The sequence below is a fragment of the Syngnathoides biaculeatus genome, chromosome 17 (genome assembly GCF_019802595.1).
Source record: "Syngnathoides biaculeatus isolate LvHL_M chromosome 17, ASM1980259v1, whole genome shotgun sequence".
Classification (NCBI taxonomy): Eukaryota; Metazoa; Chordata; class Actinopteri; order Syngnathiformes; family Syngnathidae; genus Syngnathoides; species Syngnathoides biaculeatus.
The window spans coordinates 14,497,250-14,523,718 of NC_084656.1; the positions used below are offsets into that span (position 1 = coordinate 14,497,250).

Consider the following 26,469-nt stretch of genomic DNA (forward strand, 5'->3'; position numbering starts at 1 on the left):
ATAACCATTAATATATCCTCTGTCATTTAATAAGGGCTAAAAAAAATATCAGAAACCTGAGTACCTGGCGGTGGAGCGAAAAACCCAAGCACAAAAACAACTGTACATAGGGAGCCTGCTGCTGGGATTTCAACACTAGAACCCCTGAATTCTAAGGCAGACACCACAACTGCACCAGGCTGCAGAATATACGGGATTTAATATATAATAAACAGTAAATTAAAAAGTCACTTTCTAAACATGGCTTTATTAAAATAAAGATTCAATATTACACAATTTATTTGCAATATGCCTGCATGTGTATGTCGAGTATAATGCACTAGATACAATGAACATCAGTTATTTTTCATTTATTCTTACATTGCTAAAGTCATGCAATCCAGGATAGTTGGAAGGTTCCATTTTGGTTGTCTATTACATTACATACAATACATTCCTGTTTCACAGTCGGTTGTATTTTTTATTTCAATTGTTTTTTTACATGAAAGTGTTCAGTTTCAGGCATGCGCACTAACTCCAGGACATGTTGCATACCTGCTTAGTCAAGTCAAACCTACTTTATGTCCTCTGATTGGCCAGAGCCGTTCATCTCTTCCGTTGTTTTACTGCCCATCTGGCGACACCATCCAGGTCCAAAGATCACTTTTTTTTCTTTTTTTTTTTTTTTTTGTTTACCCAAGCAGTTAACAGGAAGGCTCACCCAGGATCCCCGTTCTTCCTTTTAGAATCTGAAACCTCAAGTGGTGGCTCCTCTCATGCCACGTGCTCCATCCTGTGTGTCTTACATCTGGTTGTGGGTCTCAACAGAGCCACTTGTTTTTTTTTTTTTTTTTGTAGTTTTTTTTTTGCTGTACCAGAAGCTGAAGTATTTAAGTCCAAACTGAATGCACCCAAGGACCAGCTTTCATTCATGACAGAGTCCAAGGAAGTTTTTCCTTTCTTTCGACCATGTTTCTATAAATCTGGAAGGCCCTAAAAGACACCAGTCTTATTGTTGTTTAAGGTATGTGTTCTTTTTTTTTTTTTCAATATCTTTGGGAAACTAGGCAAGTGCACAGCTATTATCATATTTTAGGTCTCAACTGTTTTCCTAGCTGTGTGAAATCAAATCAAGAATTGTATCTTGACTAAATGACATGTTAATTCGAATTTGATCACCTAAATTGTGATACGTTGTGGTGGGAGGAAATTGTCTAAAATACTTGACAGCTTCATGAAAAGTATTACCTTTGACTCTTTTTGTGTTTAGGTGCATGTAACAATTGGAATTCAATGTACATTCATATATTTATCCACTGTAAAGAAACAAAAGAAAATCTTTTTTGAGACCTTTTTTTTTTTTTCTTACAGTTCCTCTTTTAGGTGAGGATAAATATAAGTATGGTACATCTGGGACTCCTGTCTTAATTTAGCTTTCATTATATTAGATTGTGCTGTAAGTATTAATTCCATAAACATGTAGGAATTGGACGCAGGGGAACGAAAAAACCACAGTCATATTATCACATACGATCTTTGTGGTTATAAACCGACACTTAGCTTTTACTCAGGTGCAAAGGGTTGAGTAGGGAGTGGCTGCATTGATTCTGTCGTGGAAAAACTCAAAAGTGCTAACTGTCCCTGTCAAAAATTTCAGTATTTTTTTTTTTTTTTATTTTGTGTCACTGACAAGTGGTTTAGCAAAGGAGAAGTGAAATGGTAAAACATTTGTTTTTCTGTCAGTGATGCCACAACATTGTTATTAAACGTTATCAGCTGAGTCGTCAGCATTAGAAAATGCTACCACTTTTATTACAGAATTTCAAAAAATAGACCAAGAAGTTCCACTTTTATTTGATAATATTATTTATCCATTTTAGACGAGCTGGACAATAATTGCATGTTGACATTACACCGAATGGGTGTGGAATACTACAAATTTTTCAGAGGGTTTAATGTGTTTAAGGTAATAGGACTGAATGAAAACAGGGGCAGGACTAAAGATTGTATGTGTATGTTTACATTTTATTTCACTATGTATTTATACATTCCATATACATTGTTGTCATCTAAGACTGCAGTTATTTTTTTTGTACAGGCAGAATTTCTGATACATTTTGGTAATTAATCAAGAGTGTGCATTGCAAGTGCAATATATGCTGCTTTCACCTCTTTTCACAATCTCCTGCAAGTATAATAAATCCTGCTTCCTTCTAGTTGTACAATATGAAGAAACAGAGATAAAATGGGATCATTGGTGTCCTACTTTGATCAGATGTGTGGGCAGCAGCAAAAGAAAGGTAAGCAATTGAAGGACCAATAATTTTTCCCCCCACAGGTACAAACACAACATAATCCATACATCATCATTTTCCGAATAATTTGTCTATTTTCTTGCCCAACAGAGGAGGAGAGACTCTTGCGGGCCAACGACAGACCTTTCAACCTGTCCTATCGCTATACAGTGAGTACCCCGAGATGAAAATAACGCTGGCGTAATATGACTCATATCTCACTTTTTCCCTCTTTAGAATAACGCCATTAAGACATCCAAGTACAACCTCTTCACCTTCCTGCCACTCAATCTTTTCGAGCAGTTCAGGAGGATCGCCAACAGCTACTTCCTCTTCCTCTTTATACTTCAAGTACGTCTAATCAGCCAGATAGCGTATCTCTTCACACTAGCCGCAATGTTAGATACACCTGTAAAATTTCGCAGTACAGTATGCAGTAGATTGTGTGTTTATAGTTAGGATGTTTTAATCCAAACATTACAAGAGTCAAATCTTTTAGTGCACCTTTTAAACAACAGAACATGATAATCCATCTTTATACAGACAATGGGATTAAACAATAAACGTGATGGAAATGTACCGTAACTTTCAGCCTACTGAGCACACCTGATTATAAGCCTCAGTACATTTGGAAAGGAAATACCATTTGGTATATACATAAGCTGCATCTGCGTAAAAGCCGGAGTGCCAAGATTGAAACCCACGTTGAAACACGAGATATTTACAAAGAAAGATGGTACACACAAAGAGTTTTCAAAGTTTGAATACTTTAGCTTAGCGTAACATAGTAACAACATGGTAGCATGAACTGGGCTGGTAAAAAAAAACAACATACCAGTAAAAAAAAAAAAAAACAGGAGCGGCAGCTAAAAAGTAGTACGGTAGGACAACACTAACCAAAAAAAAACATACCTAAATCACTGAGACACACAGTAACACAGCAGCAATGCGCTAGTGCAACGCTAATGCTAGCGCGGTGCTAACGCTAACAGGGCCAGTTAATAAAAAACATACTGGTAAAAATCACTGAGACACAGCAGTAACACAGCAGTAACAGGCTACCAGAGCACTAACAGGGCCCGTTAAAAAAAAAAAAAAAACTGACCGGTAAAAGTCACTTCCTCGGCACATATATTCCACCTGTGTCACTGTTACCTTTTCCGCTCGAGTGCCACCTTGCGGCCACTAGAAAAATGCACAAATTAGCCGCCACGCCGCATAAGCCGCAGAATTGAAAGCGTGTGAAAAAAGTCACGGTTTATAGGCCGGAAATTAAGGTAGTCTTTGGCGCTAAGGTAAAGTTTTTGACTTGATTCCAAATTGTCGTCAGTAAAAGCTGAAGTGACACTTTGTTCTTTGCGCCTGTTTTACTGCAGCAAAAAATGTCAGCATTCACCTTATCAATAAACACCGCTGCACACTCTGTTAGCAATCATACATGGCCATGTATAATAATAACTCGGCCTTGTCTGACACATGATGTACAATATAGTATACTTGGATCATAAGCTGTTATTATCTACTATTTTACCCCTTGTCCGCCATTTCATGTTACCAAAATTCTGTCATTGTCCTTCTGGCTCTAACCTGTGTGTGTGTGTGTGTGTGTGTGTGTGTGTGTGTGTGTGTGTGTGTGGTGTGTGTGTGTGTGTGTGTGTGTGTGTGTGTGTGTTTACAGCTCATCCCACAAATCGCCTCACTCTCCTGGTTCACCACAGCCGTCCCTCTTGTTTTGGTGCTCTCTATAACAGCGGTCAAAGATGCCACCGATGACATTGTGAGCAAACATAATAATAATAATAATACAATCTCACTCTTAAGCAATAACCATGTATAATTGTAAAAACTAATACAGTGTATTGTGTTCTTTCTGTCATTTGCTTCAAACAGAACAGGCACAAAAGTGACAAACAAGTGAACAATCGCAAAGTCAGCGTCCTGATTGATGGAGAGTGAGTCCATCTACTTTCTTCTTGTTTATTTCACGTCAAATAACAAAACTAGAATGAGCTTTATCAGTCGATATGCTGCATGATGTTGTGCGCTTTTGTTGTGTTGTGCTTAGTAGTCGTGCTTGTGGCTCACACTCCAATCTAAATTTATGTTTGATTTCATCCTGGCAGACTTCAAAATGAAAAATGGATGAATGTTCAGGTTGGAGATGTCATTAAATTGGAAAACAACCAGTTTGTTACAGTAAGTACTGTAACAATACCATGTTTAGGTATTTACTGCTACTTTAAATGTGTTCATTGTGATACTCTGACCTCGTCACGTATTTTTTTCTTGACTGTGACACCTTACTTTATAATTACTTTGTGGAATTTAATGCTTCTAGAGTACGCATTCTTTCTTTTTTTTCAGGCAGACCTTCTTTTACTCTCGAGCAGTGAGCCTCTAAATCTGGTCTACGTGGAAACAGCAGAACTAGATGGGTGAGTAAAATAAATGTATTTGATTGGCATGGATTGTCTTCCTCATCCTTTTTTTAATGTGCTTGGGGCCTCCCCAGTGAAACCAATCTGAAGGTGAAGCAGGCACTGACTGTCACAGGCGAGATGGGGGGCAGCATTGAAGCACTGGCCAGCTTCAATGGTGAGAACTCCCAAGGGTTTGTTGTTTGAAAGTAACACTTTTCAAATTACGCCATTTATAGTGTACTCAAACATGACACATCACCACAATGTTTTCAGGCGAAGTCAGATGCGAACCCCCAAACAACCGCTTGGACAAATTCAAAGGGACACTCGCAGTCAATGGTCAGACGTACTCTTTGGATAACGACAAAGTTCTTCTCCGCGGATGCACTCTGAGAAACACTGAGTGGTGCTTTGGACTGGTCATCTTTGGAGGTGAACTACTGCCTATCGTTGGCAACTCATTCTGGGTGCAACTAAGATGATGCTGAACTCGTCATCCATCCATCCACCTTCGTAGCCGCTTATCCTCACAAGGGCCGTCGAGTGTGCTGGAGCCTATCTCAGTTGTCAATGGGCTGGAGGCGGGGTACACCCTGAACTGGTTGCCAGCCAATCGCAGGGCACATCAAGACACTCATAATCACACCTAGGGGCAATTTAGAGTGTCCAATTAATGTTGCATGTTTTTGGAATGTGAGAGGAAGGCGGAGTGCCCTGAGAACACCCACGCAGGCACGGGGAGAACATGGAAATTCCACATAGGGGGGGCCGGGATCGAACCCAGGTCCTCAGAACTGTGAGGCCAACGCTTTACCAGCTGAGACACCATGCCACCCAAACTCCTCATAATTATGCAATTACAAAGCTGGCGTTGATGTCATTCTGGAACCACAGGGGGTACACATGCATCACAGACATTTTCTTATTAATCATACTGATCTGATGTTTGACTTCAACTTTATGGGGACAGTACTCAACAATTTAAAAAAAACCACACAACCCTCTATCCATATATATATGTAATATAATCATGTAATGCAAGCATAATTACAAAGAACACATTCTCAAGGTTTGTCTCTAGAGAACATTATGGCTTTGTTTTTGTCTACATTTGTAATAGAACTGTAATTGAAATTATACTATTCCCCTCTCGTTTTTTTTTTTTTTTTTTTTTTCAATTTCTGAACCTGTTTAATATGCACATTAAACAGCTGGATTAATTCATGAGATCCTCCTTTTGCAGGTCCGGACACAAAGTTGATGCAGAACAGCGGAAAGACGACGTTCAAACGCACGAGCGTCGACCACCTCATGAATGTCTTGGTGCTTTGTGTGAGTTTCAGTCAATTACACGTTACTGTACTGTTTGCTGAAAATATTAGAATATATTGTATATGACTTAAATACACTATTTGAGTAGTTCATGTTCATGGAGAACTAATGACATTGAAAACAGGTCCTTTAAAAGTGAGCATTATTGAATGGATGATGATGATGATGATTGAAAAAAAAATATATATATACTATATATCAAACTACATTAGGAATACTGTACATAGTTTGTGCTCGCGTTAGCGCGGCGTTAGTGTTAAACTCTTTCTTTGTACCGAGGCTTATAAACAGGTGCGCTCTGTAGGCCGGGAATTACGGTACATGTATATGTTTTTTTAAATAGTGCTCAGGCAGCGTTCCCCTCATTTTCTCACTCATATCTATTATAATGCCTAGTGAGTGTAAAATATTATTTTAACATCTTCCTTGTGCACACACAGTAAGGAACTTTTTTCTTTTTCAGATCTTTGGTTTCCTGGCATTAATGTGCTCCGTTCTCACCATTGGCAATGCAGTCTGGGAGATAAAAGAGGGCTTGGCGTTCACCGTGTTCCTCCCTCGGGAACCTGGCGTCGATGCTCCTCTCTCATCCTTCCTTGTCTTCTGGTCTTACGTCATCGTGCTCAACACGGTGGTGCCTATATCGCTCTACGTCAGGTACTCTATGTGCTCTGACTCATGAAAAGCAATTGGATTTACACTCTTTTTCTCACACTTAACTTTGATATGCCAGTGTGGAGATCATCCGTCTTGGGAATAGTTTCTACATTGACTGGGATAGGAAAATGTATTACCCGAAGAATGACACTCCTGCTCAGGCGAGGACCACAACTCTGAATGAGGAGCTGGGTCAAATCAAATACATCTTCAGCGACAAGACGGGCACCCTGACGCAAAACATCATGGCGTTCAATAAGTGTTCGATCAATGGCAAAAATTATGGTGAGGATCAAGTTATTAAAAGTACACAAAAGAGGTGAAATATTCATTTGTCGTGTTGTACTTTATTTTGTCAGGTGAACTGTTAGACTATTCAGGACAAAGGATGGAAATAACAGAGGTGAGTTATAATAATGTTTTCTAATTGGTCATATCATTAAGTACATTCATTTGTTCAATTGCCAATTAAAAGAAGTAAGTAAGGAGGGGAAGCGGCTTGAAGATATTGGGGGGGAGTTAAGACAATTACCATATTTTTCGCACTATAAGGCGAATCCAAAAGCCTTTAATTTTCTCAAAAGCTGACGATGCGCCTTATAATCTGGTGGGGCTTATAATGCGGTGCGCCTTATATATTAAAATATTTAGAATTCATTAAGGGTGCCCCTTATAGTGCGGAAAATATGGTACAGTAAAATCCAAATCCAACATCATGCATCATTGATCGAGAATTCCAGAGCGGTTTAGAAAACAGATCCATCTGCTAGATTGTTTGTACGGTTTATACAGTATTACAAAATACACAATCAAAGTTAACATTATTGCTGACCAAAACGTTCTATATTTCAGTGTTACACACCACAGTCAGCAGTCGATTCAGACTTGTTAGTCATCAACCGAAGCTACTTTGACCTTTAAAGGGGTAAAAGTGCTCCATGTTAGGTCGACATGGTGGTTGCATTGTGATCATTAAATTCGGATTGACAATAAAGAATGCGCCTACACACACGTCTGACTTCGTTTGCTGTGATATTGGTTTTGCTGAAACCCAAGAATATGCTACGTAATATAACGCATGGAGGACGGTGCTACATGTCCTATGGTTCCTTACCCTGGCAACCCATAATATCTTGTTTTTAAGGACTGTCTGTTCTTTTGTGGACTGTACTTGCCGGCTATATTACAATATCTGGTATCACAAAAATTTGCTCCCCCAGGGGCTTTGAGCATGTGAAAATCATTTCTGACAAGTATCTTTTACTCCTTAGAAGACACCAAGGGTTGACTTCTCATGGAACCAGCTGGCCGATCCGAAGTTCATTTTCCATGACCACAGTTTGGCGGAAACCGTCAGGGAGGGTAACTTGGAGGCTCAGGCCTTCTTCCGTTTGTTGGCTCTGTGCCACACTGTGATGCCTGAGGAAAAGAAAGAGGGTGAGCTGCACAAATGCATCACTGTATACTATGTGAAATGTATAATTTGACAATGTAAGCACATTTTACGTGTCCCCTTTACCACAAGGGGAGCTTTACTACCAGGCTCAGTCCCCTGATGAAGGCGCTCTGGTCACTGCTGCTAGAAACTTCGGATTTGTGTTTCGATCACGCACACCGGAGACCATCACAGTCGTGGAGATGGGCAAGCAAGTCATATATGAACTTTTGGCAGTTTTGGACTTCAATAATGTGCGCAAAAGGATGTCTGTCATCGGTGAGACCATTGAAAGTGTAGATTTGTTTCAGAATTTTTCAAATGTTAGCTTCTGGTCAGGTTAGCCCCACTGCAACTCGAGCAAACTCAATTGGAAAAGGGACCATTCCAAAAAAAAAAAAAATAGTTGGCAACTCACAACCACACAGAGTGATTTAGTATATGGATGTTCTCAGCAGTGAGCTTGTATAACCTTTTAATGCCACATATACAGTATATTTTACATTATCAGTTGTATTAAACAAAAGCATGAGTAATGGTTAACAAAGTGACGGTAAAAGGCAGAGGGTGGGGATTTTAAAAGAAGCTCGTTTGCTCCAATTCATTTGAAAGTATTCGCGTGGTTCATACTGCGCGCATACATTTTGGCCGCAAGCTTCACTACTTCTTCCACAGGTAAATTATAAATAAGATTATTGTTGTAAAATACAATATACTGTATGTACAGTATATGTTATATATTGTATGTGAATTGCAGCTGTTCTGTGTGTCGCTCACTTTAAATCCGGAAACATGAGTGAAAGATTGTGTGGATTCTGATTGGCTGTAAATTTAAATTTTTAATTACGACAAGCACCCTTTGGTTTAGCCGCATCCCTCGGTGTGTCCCTGCCTTTATTGGTTTTCTTGACAGAGGTCATACACCAATGAAAACTGAATTGAATATGATTTTTTTTTTTTTTTGATTGATTGTAGACTGATGATTGTAGGCGTTCTCTTGCCTGACTTTGGTGCAGGCAGAATGGGTTTAATAACCATTTGAATGTGAGTGGGAATAGGTTCTTGGTTTCCATTTAGCCCTGTGGTTGGCTGATGACTACTCCAGGGTTTGTCTTTTGCTCTAAATCAGCTTTGATGGGCTCCAGATCACCACTGATATCATTATCAGTATTTGATCTGGAATCAAAGTTCTGTATTGCATATACAAAATGCTTACTGGAGAGAGAGAGGAAATTGTCGCTACATGCTGGAAGAGGTGGAGCACCAACAGTTGGTCAGAATAACCGGATGTATTTTATTTTCCTCAAAGGGGAAGATCAAATTCATTCATTAATTCATGCCCTTGCTCTGATTTTCAGTTCGTAACTCTGACGGGAAGTTAACGTTATACTGCAAAGGAGCAGACACCATCATCTATGAGAGGCTTCATTCTTCCTGTAACAAACTAATGGGTGTCACCACCAGACATCTCAATGTGAGTTGTTTTTTTTTCCTGAGAAAATGAAAAAATTGATCATCATTGATGTTTTTTAACCCCATAGGAGTATGCAGGCGATGGTCTGCGCACATTGGTTCTTGCGTATAGGGATTTGGATGAGCACTACATAAAAGAGTGGATGCAGCGTCACCATGAGGCCAGCACCGCCATCGATGGAAGAGACGAGAAACTCGATGGATTGTATGAAGAGATTGAAAAAGACTTGTTGGTTGGTACACATACCGATTCCATTGATTTATACTTTTGTTGACCTGAATGGGCTTGGTTTTTCGAAGCAAGAATACTATTTATTTTGATTCTCTGACATAAGATGTGGCGTTGTTGGGGTTTTTTGTACTACTGCTCAAGCAAAAAGCACATTAAGTTTGAATAATATCTGATGCAAGATAGTAGCGTGAATGGTTTACTCAAATGACAAGTTGCATTTTTATATTACCCTACAAAACAGAAAAATGCCATATTGACAATTTGACATTCACAAAAAAGGCCATTTTTTTGTTTTAGTAATGCCCCTTTTAAACTTACATTAGTTCATCATCCTTCATCAAGTCTTTTTAATAATTTAAATGTGATAACAACAATAATGGGCTAAAGTTTTTTTTGTCTGAAACTACTTTTAAAAAATGCATTTTTACCATTTTTTCAAACTTGATTTAGCTTCTGGGAGCAACGGCTGTTGAAGACAAGCTGCAGGATGGTGTCCCACAGACAATAGAGCAGCTGGCCAGAGCTGGCATCAAAATATGGGTGTTGACTGGAGATAAACAGGGTTGGTATTCTGAAATATTGTGTGGGTTTTTTTCTGTATAAGCCTACTCAATGTAGGTAACCTCGGGCATATATTTTCAAAATTGGTGTGCATGTTTTGTTTGATTGAACGTTCAGAAATGTTAAAATCCACCAGAGACGGCTGAGAATATTGGCTATTCCTGCAATATGTTGCGAGAGGAGATGAAGGACGTGTTCATTGTGTCAGCAAATACAGAGGAAGGAGTGAGAGAGGAGCTAGTGTAAGTGAGTTCGTTTTTTGTTTTTTTTTGTTTTTGATGGGTCTCCTATCATAAAATGTATTACATGAGTCATATGCTCCATGTTGTACTGTTTTGAAGATGTGCAAGAAGGAAAATGTCACCAACAGCAGCAGAGACACCAGTTGTTGCCAAAGCTCGTGCAGGACTTTTCTGGCTTCAAAAGACAGAAACTGTTCATGATGACAAAGTGAATGGAGAATATGGTCTTGTTATCAATGGACACAGCCTGGTAAGAAGACTTTTGCCCTCTTTATTTGTGCATTTAAATAATACTTTACAAAGAAAGAAGATTTGACTTCATTTCTCTACACATAACTGAAATCTTGAGTTTCCTCATCTTCCATTTAATCCTCAGGCCTTTGCCTTGGAGAAAGGTTTGGAGTTGGAACTGTTGAGGACCGCGTGTATGTGCCAAACTGTGATTTGCTGTAGGGTCACCCCACTACAGAAAGCCCAAGTTGTTGAACTGGTCAAGAAATACAAACAGGCGGTCACTCTGGCCATTGGGGATGGCGCCAATGACGTCAGCATGATCAAGGGTAAACACATTCGCAGTTGATGAAGCGTTGCTAAGAGATGATCAGGGTACATTGCGTCTTTTTCGTGTTTATCCGACAGCTGCACACATCGGCGTTGGTATCAGTGGTCAGGAGGGCATGCAGGCCGTTCTGTCCAGCGACTTCTCCTTTGCCCAGTTCCGCTACCTGCAGCGTCTCCTGTTGGTGCACGGGCGCTGGTCGTACCTGCGCATGTGCAAGTTTCTTCAGTATTTCTTTTACAAGAATTTTACCTTCACCTTCGTGCATTTCTGGTATGCCTTCTTCTGTGGGTTCTCAGCACAGGTGAGGGAGATTATGTTCTTCCATTTTTGTCAAGTTGCATTATTATTGTGGCTTCTTTGCCAGATCATTGACATATTTCAGTTTTCCACAACTACAGTAACTCTGGCAACAGAAAACTGGACCGCCAAGGCACCAACCCCTCACCCACTCTACTAAATAGCACCATATCTCTATGTTTCCTTTCCACGAGTGTTAAATTCAAGGGGCATTGGTCCCAAGTGACTTTTATATGGGCTGCTGAACTCTGCCAGACACATGATCACCTGGCACTGATCTTTGATCTCTTTGACTGGCCGGGTGAGGCCTCAGCGCCCCACGTGTCTCCAGATGTGGTACAGACCCTTTATGTAGTATTATCCATAGGAATCTTTTGGGTCAACCTTGTATCCATTTGTCTTGGGATCCAGGGGCTTGCTCCAGGCACCAACATCATGGGCTCCTGGGTTTATCTGGATAACTTTACCCCTCACCACAATGCAGTGATAATTATTGGATGTTTTAAAACCAGGCATTTATTTAGAATTACATACAATGGTTTGAATTATAATCTGTTAACCTTTATAATTCATAGACTGTATATGATGAGTGGTTCATCACCATGTACAACCTAGTGTACACAGCTCTCCCTGTCCTAGGCATGAGTCTTTTTGACCAGGTACGCAACAGTCACACAACACTGTATTTGGTATACCTGTATAATACAAGGTATGAGTTTATTTCTTCTCTCCTTTTTTTTTTCTTTTTTGCAGGATGTAAATGATCGCTGGAGTTTCCAGTATCCTCAGCTCTACTCACCGGGGCCTGTGAATGCTTATTTCAATAAGAAGCTCTTTGTCCGCTGCATGATCCACAGTTGCTACAGCTCCCTCATCCTCTTCTTCATCCCATGGGCAGCCATGCATGACACAGTCCGAGATGACGGAAAAGATATTGCAGATTACCAGTCCTTCGCTTTACTGGCACAGACCTGTTTGCTTATTGTGGTCAACATCCAGGTAGAGAATCCATTTCTTAGTCTATGTTGCACAACAAACATAAATACTGGACTCTGATAAAGTTGTAAAATACCCTGTGCAAATTAATTTTCTCATTAATAACTATTTACTTTATTTGGATTGAACACATGCTCCAGCTGTGTCTAGACACCCATTACTGGACAGCTGTGAACCAGTTCTTTGTGTGGGGAAGCCTTGCAGTCTACTTTGCTACCACGTTCACCATGTACAGCAACGGCATGTTCCTCATCTTCACCTCCACATTCCCGTTCATTGGTGAGTCATTGGAATTTATTACAGAAGTTGTTCAAACATTGTCATGTAATACACTGGACAGTTTAAAAAAAAAAACAGCTATATGTTATGTTCTGACATTCTAACCCCTGTGTTTGGGACTGCAGGCACAGCGAGGAACTCTCTGAATCAGCCTAATGTATGGCTGATTGTACTCTTAACAACACTCCTCTGTAGTCTGCCAGTGGTGGCTTTCCGTTTCACTTTCATTCAGCTTCATCCAACCGTCAATGACAAGGTATGAAAATCCCAAGTAGTGTCAATGGTTGACTCATGTCATGTGGGATTTGGGGAGCGGATTCTCTCATCCATATCTTTATGGACCTCTTGTTGTTAAAGTAAGAACAATCCCCAAACTGTTCCCATAAGGTTGGGACCATAGAAATGTCCATAATCCCAGCATTTGTCCTCATTTGAATAATTCGGCATAGTCTTCAGGTCATCTTTGAACTGAATCCTCTTTGCAGTAATTAAAATAGGGATGGTTTCTGAATTTAAAAGGAATGACTTTCTCTCTACAGGTGAGACATAAAGTACGTAAGGAGGCCCTGCCAGCTCCGGCTCCCCGTCGTCCGCCGGTCAGGCGAATCAGCACCAGGCGCTCGGGCTACGCTTTCTCTCATGCTCAAGGTTACGGTGACCTGGTGACATCCCGAAGATTCCTGCTGAAGCGTCCTCTAAAGAGTCGTCACATTTTGTTCAAACAAGCAGATTCTCCTCTGGCACAGAACCAGCCACAACACTATCGCGCCATCACAGAGGAGCCGGAGCAGACGGTGCGCTGCTAGTCCAAAAGTACAAACTCAATGAGGTTTTATTGCAGGGTTCATGAGCAAGACGAAGATTGCTACATGAATGGGTTCTGAAACAAACTGTTATACAGTATTTACATGTAACTGTACTTATACTAATGCTGTTCTTACTTAAATAATTGTGTAAAAATAGGGAGCGTGAGATTGGTCTTTTTTTTTCATTAAAGGGAAAGACTGTTTGTCTTGAGGTCTGAATTCGGGTTTGGTTGGTGTTGAATTACTTTTACTGGTTATCAAGTTTTGTAACTTGTTAAATAATGTGACAAATCTTAAACAGTAAATAAATAAATTCTCAATCATTATATCTATCCATAATGACTACTTTTGAAATACAATACAAAATATAAACCCTGAGTCACTTCCCAAGATCATTTTGATAAACATTTTCAGAAAATCTATTACTTTAGCTCTATCTTTATCAGGAGCATGGTGATAATGTGTTTAGCACATGTGCCTCTCAATGAAGAGGTCATGGGTTTGTTTGAATCTCAGGCCTAAAAAAAAACATGCAAATGATCAAAATTAAAGAGTCGAAGTTGTTCACCGGTGAGAATATGAGTGGTTGTCTGTTCTATACGTGCCCTATGATTGGCTGGCGACGAAACCAGAGTGTACTACTCCTCTCGCACCAAATTAGCTGGTATAGGGTCCAGCAGCTGAGCCCTAAATAAAATGAATGAATGAATGTATCATTTTTGTTTTGGATGTAGATTTTTTTCATTGAACCACGATAAGGTTTACATGTGTCCCTAATGTGCAGTGTTACAAAAGTACCACCAAGGGACAGTGTTTTATTTTAAACTGCAAATTTACCAGAGGTAAATGGGTATAGATTGAAGAAACAATGCATATGTGGGCAACATTTTATTCTAACATTCTGGCTTTTATCTAATCCAAGGATGGATTACTTTGTATCGACACAACCATGTTTCAGAGTGATCATCAATATCGTCTACAGGAAGCCCAGTGAGCTCAGCTTTTCAAGTTTAAAAGGCAATCACTGCCAGTGACGGCTGGTGAATGCAAATATCCGTGTTAACGTGGTGGGCTGGCAGTGAATTAAAAACGAATACCAAGGTGAGAATTAAGTTTTCAGAAGGGTCAGATTAAAAAAAAAAAAAAGCTCATTTATTGTTCAATTTGCACATCGGAATACAGTACAGGTACATGTTCTATATTTAATAAATGTTTAAGCATAAATTTAAGTTTTGAATTCATCCTTTCATCTTGTGCTCCCCTTCACTAGGGTTGCGGGTGCGCTGGAGCCTATCCCAGCTAACGTCAGGGGACAGGTGGAGTACACACGGAACTGGTGCCCAACCAATCACAAGACACTTATAAACAAATAACCACTCGCACTCACACCCACGGCCAATTTAGAGTCTTCAGTTAACCAACCGTGCATGTTTTGGAATGTGGGAGGAAACCAAAGAAAACCCACGCACGAACCGAGACAACATGCAAACTCTACTCAGGCAGGGTCGGGATTTGAAAATGTGGTACCTCGTCGCTCACCGTGCCATCAAGTTTTGAATTGAGAGAATAAAATAACGAGACTTGACTGTAGCAGAGTTTTGGCATAATGCACAATTTGGTAAAGTCATTCATCTATATCTATAAAAAAGGACGACTCCAAATTGATTGATTTGTTTGTTGTTAATTGAAACAAAATGAACTGGGTGATGCAATGTAGGTAAGCAGATCACTTTTGGTGGTTTAGAGTACCTTCCGATCTCACCTCCCGTGACATTTGTACCGCATCATACTATTTGCTTAGCTGCAGTGTCGTCTGGGCTGCAAGTGATGACATCAAATGTAGCAGTCCTACAATGGCACAGATCCATATGAGCTATTGGTCAGCTTGTTAAGTCCTGAGAGTAAGGTAGTAGGAATATAAGTTAAGGAAAAGACAATAAAGACTCAAATTATAGATGAAAATTGAAATATAAATTAAAAGAAGCTTTTGTAATTTGTTTAAAAACTTTCACTGTGAGACAATTGAAAATGAAATCAGTAACCACAGCTGAAACTTAAATTCTTATTTTAATTACATTGGTTAAAATTCCCTGCATGTTCCCATAAAGCCGTGCAGTGCCATCAGATGGCTTGCCATCTTTCACTGAAGGTCACCGCATGATCCTACTATATAGGGAGGAATGGGCACCAGCATGTTATAAATAACCGCATCCCAACCACAACCATCACACACTAATATTTTCTACCCCCCACCCACCCGTCTAACATACTATTGAGAAATAATATCCTCGCCCATAAGTGACGAGACTACGGGAAGTACTGACCAATGAATGGGAGGAATCAAACAAAGTTGTGGACAAAAATGTAAAGTCCAGTGGAGTTAGAACTGTGCGTAACGTAAATAAAAACTGAATATGACAGAAAGTTTCTTGGTAATTTGTTGCCCTGGCTGGTGTTTTTGGAACATGTTGCAGACATAAAATAATATTACAATAATATTCATCAGTTTGATCAATAAATATATTGTGTGTAGTGTAGTAAATTGAATATATATGAAAAGGATTTGGAATTCATTGCATCCTTATTTGCATTTAACACAAAGTATATATATAATATGTATATATAAAATATACATGCACAGGGTGTACTTTTTCAAGTTTTTGCCAGTTTGTGGGCCTAGTTTTTTTTAACTGCTGCATTATTTGCTCATCCAACACAGAAGCGCAGGTGAAGGCACCTGATTCAGAAACAAATGAATAAACTGCAATTGCATGGCGAACAGTTCAGGGTATACCCTGATTCTCGCCCAAAGATAGGAGGGATGGGCTCCACCACGCCTACGACCCTCGTGATAAGTGATACAGAAAATAATTGCATGGCTGAATATATCAGAGTTCTTTTTGACGCTGTTGCTCAATAAAATCTATTTTGTCCGTCTCCCAAGGGTTGCACAGAGCTTGCATCGGTGTCGGGTCATGCTGTCTGTTTGTCATTTGGGTTAAGATCAAACTATGGCAGCAGCTTCACTATCAGTATGTTGGTCAGATGAGTGTGGCCGTGTGATACGGAGACAGACAAATGACTACAGACTAAGTGGTGTCAGTTGTAAGCCTCGGGTCTAAAAAAAGGATTAACCTCAACCTTAGAAAGTCCGTACTGTCTGTGCTGACACATTAGCAGGCGAGGCAGTGCACTGCAAGTCAGAAGAGTCAAGATATCATGTGAAGATCCTTCTGCTGTTTTATCACCAAAGTCTGGCAATAATTTAGCCCACCAAACTCATAAATCTTATCAGCCGTTCCAAACATTATATATTTTTACCCTGCCTCAAAGTGGAGCAAATGAGTTAAATTGTTAGCCTCTTGAGATAATTTCTACCTGATTTTGGCATAATGATTTATACTATTTGGGACAGTGCATAAAAAAATGCCCTGAACTCGTGTTTTGGACTGAAGAAAAATTTGCCAGGCAAAGTCCTGCTGACCTCCTTTAAACTGGGTCAAACGAGCCCCAGGGTCCTTGCTGTGCCAAGAGAACCAGGTTGTTGATCCCACAAAGGTTCAGCGTCCAAAACCAAACGGGAGGGTCACGCGCGTATTGGTCATACTGAAGAGGGGAGGTCTCCCAAATGCGGAGGCACCACAAGGTTGCCATTTCACAGATATTTCTGTTTGGATACCACACAGAGGTCACATTCAGACCCAAGGAAGATTACAACAAGATTGAAACAGATCTTGCCATCTTTTTCATTGTGGTTGCATTCAACTTTTGGAATTTGATGGTTTTTGTGAGATTTTTGTGTTCACTTGCATGCACATTCACTCTGTGTGGGCTCTGAATGTATCATTAATATTCAAAAGCTTTTCTTAGATTGCATAATCTGTCCTAGCATTACATCTAATTATATGTACTTAAAGCCTTCCATAGGCCTGTTCAACAGATAGCAGTAAAAAAAATAATGATTTCCTAAATTGACCAGAATTAAAAAAAAAAAAAGGTACAACAGTTTTTGCAACCACATTTTCGCTCTGAGTCATTGCTAATTATCCATCTGGACACAAATCAAAGCTTTTGTTCCTTCCTCAAAAAATGTGTTTGCAATATTGACACTAATCAAAAGGACATTGGCGGTTCTAAAAAGAAGTAAAAAAAAAAAATGCATACATAGCTTAATGACAGAAAACTGGGATCAATTGTCATAGAAATGTGGCCACTTTGATTTCATGATCTTGAGAAAGCACCTCCAGTGAAGTGTATATTTACTCTGACCAGCAGGGACACTACTTCCCAAACAGCACAAAGACAGCAAGTAGATACTTAAGTGTTTTTTTTTTTCCCCCCTTTCCTCAAAGCGGTTGAGCGAGCAGTTGGTGCATGTTTGTGGCACCGCCACAATACGCAAGTCCAGACTCGCCAGGCATTTTTTCGCAGCATGCACAGAAATCAATTTTTCTCTGAAAAATGTGGAAAAAAACCTCCATTCACACATAAGCATGCCTTTAGTCAACATGCTTGGAAAATAAAAATAAAAAACTGCTGAGAAACTTCAAAGAACTGGCCTTTAATAAATGCATTGAGTGAAATTTCCCATTGATGAAAAGTTATGTACATCCAGTAGTAACATCACAAAATTGCATATTTAGAATGAATACATTTAAAAAAAAAAAAAAAAAAAAGAAATCACTCGTGGGGAAAAACAACAACAACAAAAAACATGTTAAACAAGGCACTAGTTTACAACGATGGGGCATGCATTCGGTCAAAAATCAGCATCACACTTCGAGTTTACAAATCGCTGTTTTTTGATGCACACTGGTTATTGCTTTTATCACCATGGTAGTATAAAACTGTTCTGCTTTTTGTTCAATCCCATACTGGACACATTCCAGCAGTATAAACAACTCTTGCAAATTAAACTTGCACATGAAAAAAAAAAGTTAATTGCATAATTCACAGATACTTCCTTTGCATGAGACTACTATAAATAACCTTGATCATTTACATTTTTTTTTTGGGGGGGGGGGGGACAAACCCATGTTAGAAAATAGTCTTGCCTCCATGAGAACAGCAAAGTCCTTGTACAATCATACTTTAGCTGAGCAAATCTACTACACTTTTGCAGAAATGTTGAGAACACAATGTGGATGCGAAAAAAACATGGGCAAATGGGGGGGAGGAAGAGGAGGTGGGGAGTGGCTAATTTGTACAGAAAGACAAATGCAGTACAATAACATTACCTTGTTGGACAGTGCATGATGAAACATTTGAAAGTCAAAAATCAAAATGGTGTAAACTTAAATATTCTGAAGCCTATTTGCGTGAAAATGTTATCTTATTCAAACGCAACATTGTGAAGTATGTGTGACACCACCCAGACCCTTCGAAGACCCACTCATTACCCTGACAACAACTGATTCAGCAGACATCCAAGGGAGTATGCTTCCACAATTGTTGTGACCAATCCCCAAATTTAAAAACATTGTATAATATTTTTAAACATTTTTTTTCATTATTTTGCAATAAAAACATACACAGTTACCATTTCAATGTAATGTAGTAGTTCTAACTTAGTGCCAAGATAAAAACAAGCCTGGTGATCATTTCCCCATCCCTTCTCACAGAAATCCCCACAATTTGTGCACGAGCAGGTCTTCGCCACATCCGTATTGAGCAGCCGGTTGCCACATTCTTCCCAGCGACACACCGCCCCCTTTTCCACTACCACAAACTTCCACTGCACATGGTGCTCAGCAGGAAGCCTCACCACGCCCATCCAGTATCCATCCTTGGCGCTCTCGAGAGGGATGAACTCCTTCCAGCTCCCAAGCTCCAGCCGGTTCCCTGTTACAGCCAATATCTGGAACGGTGAACGGGTCAGATAGTGGACGCGGAACGTCACATTGACGCTTTTGGTTTTCACGTTTTCTTCAAAATCCCATCCATCGATTTGTTTGACTTGAACTGATTGAGGTTCTGCATTTGGGTGGTTGGATTCTTCAGTGTGAAGCAGCTCAGATGACGTGTGCTTCTCACCACCAAAAGATGGCAGAGAGAGATTCATCCAAGGAAAGTTCGGGTTACCATCTGTGATCCACTCATTATGGTCCATAGTTGCCTCCATGATATTTATTTCAGTCTTGGCACAGTCATCTTTTTCCATCTTTGGCTCTTTGTTTTCTACAGATTCTAATTTCTTAACACCTGAAACCACAGCAACTTTCATGTCTGCCCGTCTTTCCAAATCATCACTTCGGACCGGTACTGTAAACAGGTCTCTCTCTCTTTTTTTGTCTTCAATAACATGGGCAAACATGCCCTCCTTTGCTCCTGATGACTCATCATAAGCAGAGTCTATGATCTGACTGCAGGGCTGCTCTGGCAATGGAACTGGATGACGTTCATGCACCATGGCGTCGTCCTCTAAAGCTGATAGAGTTGCATCGTCAACAAAAAGGCAAGTTTGAGGCTCCAGCTTCGCCTCAGCTTTTGACTCGTGAACTTTCGCTGGTATCCCATTGGTGTCAAAGTTAATCCCAGGATCAAGCAACTCAGGACTGACGGCCATGCTGGAAATGCCGCTTTCTTCTCCCCCACCACATATGTTGTTATCCGTCCGCTCGCTCGGCTCAAAGAGCGGTAGGGTAATTTGAAGCTTGGGTGGGGTCATTGTATCTTCGCTCACGACAGGAGCAGCGACGATAAAAGAAAAATCGTCAGCTTTGTGATAATTTTCTTGGTCTTGAGAGGAAGATGCAATGTCCTCATGAAAGTTGTTATCGCTGGCATCTGTGTCACCTAGAGAGTCGAATCTGGGTTGTTCGAAAACTGTAGAGTTCTCTGTGTTGTCACCATAGTGGTTTTTGTAGATGGATGCTTCAATGTCACATGTTAGGTCAGGAAGAAAAGCAATGCTTGTAGTTTTCAAAGCATTGCGGTCAAGTTCTTGAACATTTTGTTGCTCTTCAGAAGACAAAGTGTGGAGTTCAACGGGCACCTCATCTTGTGTAGTAACTGTCGTTTTTTGAATCATTTCTGAGAGGTTTTCAGTGTCATCTGATGGCATTGGAGGTTCATCCTCCACTGTCGGAACTTCTTTCTGTGCTTGTTGATCATTAGTTATGTCTGAAACTGAGTTAATTTGGGGGGTTTCTTCAGAGGCGATGCCGAGGATGTCATTATCAACCAAAGGTGGGATACTTGAACTGACATCTTCCATGCTGCTAACAATATTGCAGCCCTCTACTAGCTCACACTCATGAGAAAGGAGGTCCATCTCTTGGTTGCTTGTCAGGCTGTGTTCCTCTTCACATTCAACCTGGATTTCTGAATTATCCAATGGTGGTGACTGAGTACTGTTGCGGTCATCCTCTGTCTCCTGCTCTTCATTGATGACTGCATGTTTCTTTTCCTCTTCTGTAGCAAAGCAATCAGATGAATATGCATACTCGTCGGCACTGTCTTGGTGTTGAATCACTTCCTCAAAGTCATCCTTTCGGCTCTTGTCTGATATTACATGTCCTTCTATATTGAGCTCAACTGTTCTACTTTCCGCTGCAATTTTGTCATCTTGTTTCTCATAAGCCACATCTCTGATGGGATGGGTTTTCTCAAAGCACACTTTGTTACTTGACAAAGTCTTAGAAGTTTCCTCTTCTTGTCTGGCTTTCTTGTTGTCGGAATTAAATTCTTCTGTGGTCACAACCTTGTCTACTTGGATTTCGGCATTGTATACCTGAATCAGAAAACAAATTAAACTTAAAAAGCCATCTGATACTATTTATTTGCCTGGTAACTACATTGGAATTTCAAACTGTCATTTTGATTTTATATATATATAAAAATGGACCTTGGCTGACTTTGATAGCAAGAAATGCAAAAGCCTTAGATTTGGCCTGATTGACAATGTGCGCATGCTGCCCAAGTTGAAATGACAATTTCAAATGAATCAACAAAAGATAATCCAGCTCTTACTTCTTCATGGTAGATCTGATCCCGAATGGACTCCGGCTCCTTCAGGCTGCCTTCTGAAATCCTTTCATCCCTGAATGAGTCATCTGTTGAATATAGGTGGCAATCAGTAGTAGGCTCCTCTTGTATTTCTGCCCCAATGCTTTGGAGAGACTGACTGGGCTCCTCCAAGTACACTTTGGCTTCTCTGAACGACGACGGCACAGACTCCACTTGCTGCGTAAGTGGCGATGTTGCATGTTGGTCCAACGGTTCTTGGACGTCAGATGCCCAGATTAACGGACTTTTCTCAGGAGCTGCAGTTGCACGATGTCTTACTTTGAGGACAGTCCCAGCGGGATCATCATCATCCTCTTTGATCACATCAACATCTGTGACATAAAACACATTGAACATTGAACTTGTACTCTGGATGACTTTGCTTTCAGTTCAGTGAGACCTCACTGAACACCTTACTGAGTTGTAATAGGACTTTCTAAAATTGCTGCCTTTTCACGCTGCAAAATAAGGTCATAAACACAATGAACATTATTAAATAATACATTTTTGAATAACTACAAATGTAAATTGATGCATCTTTGCTAGAACTCAGGGTTATCAAATGGAACAACTAGCCAAGGGCCCTGAGCATTTGAGGGAGCTACTGGCGGTCCATCAACAAATAATAATCGCTATATGACCCCCGCCCTGAATATTTTTAAAGTTGCTGTATAGTTGTGGCCTACAATCTGGTGCTATGCCCTGGCCTGAATTAACCAAAGGGAACATTTTTATATCAAAGGTTTGCATCAGGGCTGGACTATTTTATTTTTAAGAGTACTTACAAATAAAGCATAGATAGCTACTAAAGGCACAGCCAGTGCTCTCAGATTAGCAACTGTCGGTATATTTAATGACTTTCCAACTTCTCTGCAGATCAGTTCTCAAAAAAGATTTGCAAATTTTATTCTTGCCAAGGTACAGGCAAGCGTAGAATCATTTACTACATTGTTTTCCGTAGGACAAGAAAGCTCAGCGGAAGCCAATCAAAGATTCAACTGGGCCGAAAGCCAAGTTGGCATCCACATGTTGGAGGCTTTTGACCAGAGATGTATGCTTCAATGTCACAAATATTTTGTGTAGTTCAGAAAAGACCACAAGAGAACCGAGATGCGACATATAGCTGCGGTGCCAATGCATCGCTCTCGATCCGTAGAGTTGGTTCATCGCATGAATGCTGACAAGAGGAAAAAAAAAAAATGACAGCTTATCATCAAATCAAATCAGAAGCCCGTCATTAGATTACTTAATTGAACCGCTTGATTCAGGTCTGCCCAGTACGATCGATCGTGTAGAGTCTATTGACTGACCAATGGATAGGCTTCCGATTACGCCATCTTGTGTGTGATGGAGGTCAAAGAACACAGGTGATAGATGAAGCCTGAAGATTTTTTCCATCGTTAATTTATCCGATTGGTCTAAGGGTGGTGGTGACCTCATTGGAAACCTATCCATTCTGGCTTTTTCTGATGTGTCACTGCACATAACTGTGCACTCCATCAAAACTAAACTTAGGGGTATAAAAATGAGTGGGGGAGATGGAACAAGTAAAAAGCCTAAAACATACTAAACGAGCTATCGAGAACTACCCTTGCAGGAAACAATGAAGCTATGGCTGAAAATTTCACCAAGAAACTTTGGAAGGACGTCGCAGACTGCATGTGCCTCTTACTGCAGCTGGATGAGGTTACCGACGTGAGCGAGTTGTGCTGCTTTTTTTTTTTTTTTTTTTTTTTTTTTTTTTAAATTCAATTCTGATCTCTGTCCCTGACAAATTCATATTACAGTGTAAGCAGTTGGGAAAGCACTATGGATAGGTTTCCACTTACGCCATCTTGTGTGTCATAGAGATCAGAGAACACAGGTGATGAGTAAAGTGTGAAGTTTTTTTTTCTTCTGTTTTTAATTTATCCGATTGGTCTAAGGATGGTGTTGACGCCATTGGAATCCTATCCATTGAGCAACACAAAGTGTGCGAGATCATTTACAGCCGGTAGGTAGATCGGAAGATGTCGGCTTCTTGAAAAGTAGATCAAAAAAAGTTTGGGCACCCCTGCATTATTGCCAGGCCATGCATGCAGTTCGGTGGTTCATTCTTTAAATATTAAACTAATTATGGATCATGTTTACATATATGTTTTGGCAAAAGAGTCAAGGTCAATTATAAAAAAAAGTGTGTGTATATATATATATATATATATATATATATATATATATATATATTTAATGGTTTGCTTTTTCAATAATCAAATGGAGGGCATTAATGAATTAATTCAGATAATATTTTTGTGAGAGAAAAACTTTTACTGAAGTCGCAATCTTTCACCCAGCTAAGTCCGAAGTGCTGTTCGCTACGATGACGTAATGCGTCCACTTACCTGTTGAAGCCCCGCACGCTTGCGGTTCTCGCCCGGCTTGAGGAGCCCCCTCGTCGCTTTCCGCCGGGGGGCTCCTTCCCTCTGCTCGGTCGCTGGCCTCCTTCTTCCTCCTTCTCCTCCTCCCCGTCACGGTTCGGTAGATAACCAGACCCGCCAGCACGGACACCATGGCGAACAGGGCCAGAGTCACCGCGGGGCCGTGTCGGCCGATCATGCAGAAGAGGGACGCCAGATCCACGCGTCTTTCCACGGCCACGCCGTTGCCGTCTTTGAAGGCCATCGTCCGCTTGAAAGCTCAGGCGTGACGTGACGTGGTGTGATGTGGGCGTGCGCCTGCTTGTGGCTGTGGGGGGCTGGCGCGTGGGCACCTCTTGTTGCTGCAGACGGCTGCAGGTGCGGCTCATTGGCTGATGGCGTCACGAGGACCCTGCCACTCATTCAAAAATAAGGTGCAACGTTCGGGTTTAGCCTATAGTCACGATTCGATGATGACTTCATAAAGTGAACGTACTATTTTTTTTTTTTTTTTTGCTATGGCCATTGCTTTTGTCTCTATGCATAATAATGTATCCAGGTCATTCCAGGATTCGGCGACATTTCTGCACCCGTTACTACCACCACCACCACCCACTACTAAGACCCACGTCAATGAAATTTCAAAAACTGCATGCACAGAATGCAGGAACATATGCCCTTGTGGAAATTATATTGTCGTCCTTAGACATTTAGCTGTAGTAAAATTGATTTCTAAATATTCTTTGAAATGGATTTCAAACGGATAAAAAGTGTACAGCAAATGAATTAAACCTATTAAATGAATTTCACATTAAAAAAAAAAAAAAATCAATGTATCCAGACTGTCAACCAACGCAATTCAACGTCAGTCAGTATAGAGTAACACTACCATCTGGTGGACAATGACCGTAAATAATGTAACTCAAATTTGGCCAGCTTCACGCCTGAAACAAACATTCGTATAGGCGCACAAGACAAGAAAAACGTTCTAAATGCAAAAGTCCGTTTAATCTTGACTCTTTAGGTCCTTTATATTAATAACTTTATTTATTTACTGCAGATGTTCTGTATTGAAAACGAAAACAATATAGTATTTTATAACCGCCACCAGATGTCATATTCCACCCATTCATCCAACCATGTTAACTAAGCGTCCATCATTTTGTTCGCTCTGCTAAATTCTAATTCGGGCCATCAGTGGATGACTTTGGACACGAAGACTGTTTAGGCACATTTGGGCAAGCAAGTATTCAAATTTGAAATCACACCTATGGACAATTTAGTCTTCAGAGGCAACCATGTAGTCCTTTTTTTTTTTGCCCACCTCTCGCCCCACATCAGATGGGACGTTTTTGAGCTCACCTGAAACCTTTATTGAAATAAAAGATTTCAAGACTGACAAGATTCGTCTCAAGCAAACACACACCAAGCCATCCAATTATTAGAGTTTAAAAATGTTACGTCACTACTGTGTAAGGATTATGTGACTAGTTTATAGTTTCATGGAAAGAACTCTGCCATATCAGGTGTGGCATGACCCCTGACGCTAAATGACATTTGCAGTAAAGCAGCATGAATGATATTGAATTAATGTTTTCTTTTTCTTGCTTGTTTAATGTCAACTTATGGTCTGGCTCCTGTCTGCCTGTCACTGCCTTCCTTTGCCAACAATACACAGATTGCTTCATAAACATGGCAGCACCTGCCAGAATTGTGAATTATTTTCATTTTCAGAGGTATGGTGACGTAACAAACGAGCTTCAAAGGAGACATTAAACATTTCAATGATTAAGGATTATAGAAGTGTTGAAATACTCAAGTGCAAGCGGATACTATTGGAGGGAGCCAGCCCCCGCCTCGCTGGCTGTACTTTGACCCCGATTGTGAACAAACAACTGCAAAGGTGAAGGACACGCGAGCTACCACGAGACAGCATGGATTCTTTCAACTGGGAAATGAATTCTCGTGTGAACAGTGGACACATGTGCACATTGTCAAATGGTTGCTATTGGAGGGTAGTGGTGGGGCGGGCAGTCTGAGCCTTAAATGAATTTAGCATCTGCTTGAGGCCTTGCAACCACTAAGGGGTCCCCAGAGCAGTTCACAGTCAACGGAGTCTGCCATCTTGAGGGAGAGCCAAGACAGAAAACATAAATTCTATGTTTGGATGACAGTGTTTTATATTGATAGTTTTTGTATGAAATATTTTGTACATTTTTACACTTTTAAGACCCAATTTTCAACTTCATCTTTTGTTTTTTTAAACAATTTTTTGTCACTTTGTTTCAGGTATCACAAGTTAAGTATTTGCTTCATATTTTATTCTTTATTTAGTTTCATAATTTTGTTGAACAATTTTAGCATTTAAAAAGAACTTTTTATGTTGCAGTTCACTGTCGATCTTGTAATTTATTTATGCACATTGCTGCTTCATTTTTAAATAAGTAAAAAAACAATGAACCAGTTTCTGTTTTTTGGGGGGGAGGACTCGTTTCTTTTTAGTT

At 40.3% G+C, this 26,469-nt stretch overlaps 2 protein-coding genes across 4 annotated transcripts; one reads left to right on the forward strand and one right to left on the reverse strand.

Annotated features, from left to right (window-relative positions):
* The first annotated feature begins 707 nt into the window (after window positions 1-707).
* LOC133490719 (phospholipid-transporting ATPase ID-like) lies at window positions 708-14,247 on the forward strand. Of its 3 annotated transcripts, XM_061801138.1 has the most exons (28): window positions 708-1,003; window positions 2,197-2,279; window positions 2,385-2,443; window positions 2,511-2,624; window positions 3,952-4,050; window positions 4,164-4,225; window positions 4,397-4,469; window positions 4,638-4,708; window positions 4,786-4,868; window positions 4,967-5,125; window positions 5,937-6,025; window positions 6,489-6,682; window positions 6,759-6,967; window positions 7,042-7,085; window positions 7,954-8,119; window positions 8,208-8,396; window positions 9,476-9,591; window positions 9,659-9,823; window positions 10,273-10,384; window positions 10,520-10,625; window positions 10,725-10,875; window positions 11,002-11,185; window positions 11,265-11,488; window positions 12,060-12,143; window positions 12,238-12,483; window positions 12,621-12,759; window positions 12,885-13,015; window positions 13,299-14,247. In XM_061801138.1, exons 2-28 carry the CDS (start codon window positions 2,225-2,227, stop codon window positions 13,563-13,565), a joined length of 3,591 nt encoding a protein of 1,196 aa, XP_061657122.1. In that variant the 5' UTR covers window positions 708-1,003; window positions 2,197-2,224; the 3' UTR covers window positions 13,566-14,247. The 3 variants fall into 3 exon arrangements, with proteins under 3 accessions (XP_061657122.1, XP_061657124.1, XP_061657123.1); XM_061801139.1 differs by lacking the exons at window positions 708-1,003; window positions 2,197-2,279; window positions 2,385-2,443; ... (2 more) ...; window positions 4,164-4,225; window positions 4,397-4,469 and adding an exon at window positions 4,479-4,497; XM_061801140.1 differs by lacking the exons at window positions 11,002-11,185; window positions 11,265-11,488; window positions 12,060-12,143; ... (2 more) ...; window positions 12,885-13,015; window positions 13,299-14,247 and having other exon boundaries at window positions 10,520-10,629; window positions 10,725-10,861.
* A 3,861-nt stretch (window positions 14,248-18,108) lies between these two features.
* Window positions 18,109-24,641, reverse strand: stbd1 (starch binding domain 1). The gene is made up of 3 exons (XM_061802008.1): window positions 23,951-24,641; window positions 21,537-21,904; window positions 18,109-21,297 (listed from the first exon to the last, which is right to left on the reverse strand). Exons 1-3 carry the CDS (start codon window positions 24,228-24,230, stop codon window positions 19,075-19,077), a joined length of 2,871 nt encoding a protein of 956 aa, XP_061657992.1. The 5' UTR covers window positions 24,231-24,641; the 3' UTR covers window positions 18,109-19,074.
* Window positions 24,642-26,469: the final 1,828 nt, after the last annotated feature.

Excerpts from the sequence above, each read along its gene's own strand:
- LOC133490719 (XM_061801138.1), top strand. The coding sequence starts at position 2,225 with ATGGGATCATTGGTGTCCTACTTTGATCAGATGTGTGGGCAGCAGCAA. Across the intron at positions 4,709-4,785 it reads GAAACAGCAGAACTAGATGG|TGAAACCAATCTGAAGGTGA; the intron begins GTGAGTAAAATA and ends GGGCCTCCCCAG. Across the intron at positions 10,876-11,001 it reads TTATCAATGGACACAGCCTG|GCCTTTGCCTTGGAGAAAGG; the intron begins GTAAGAAGACTT and ends TTTAATCCTCAG.
- stbd1 (XM_061802008.1), bottom strand. The coding sequence starts at position 24,230 with ATGGCCTTCAAAGACGGCAACGGCGTGGCCGTGGAAAGACGCGTGGAT. Across the intron at positions 21,905-23,950 it reads AGCGTGCGGGGCTTCAACAG|ATGTTGATGTGATCAAAGAG; the intron begins GTAAGTGGACGC and ends TTTATGTCACAG. Across the intron at positions 21,298-21,536 it reads ATCAGATCTACCATGAAGAA|GTATACAATGCCGAAATCCA; the intron begins GTAAGAGCTGGA and ends TTTCTGATTCAG.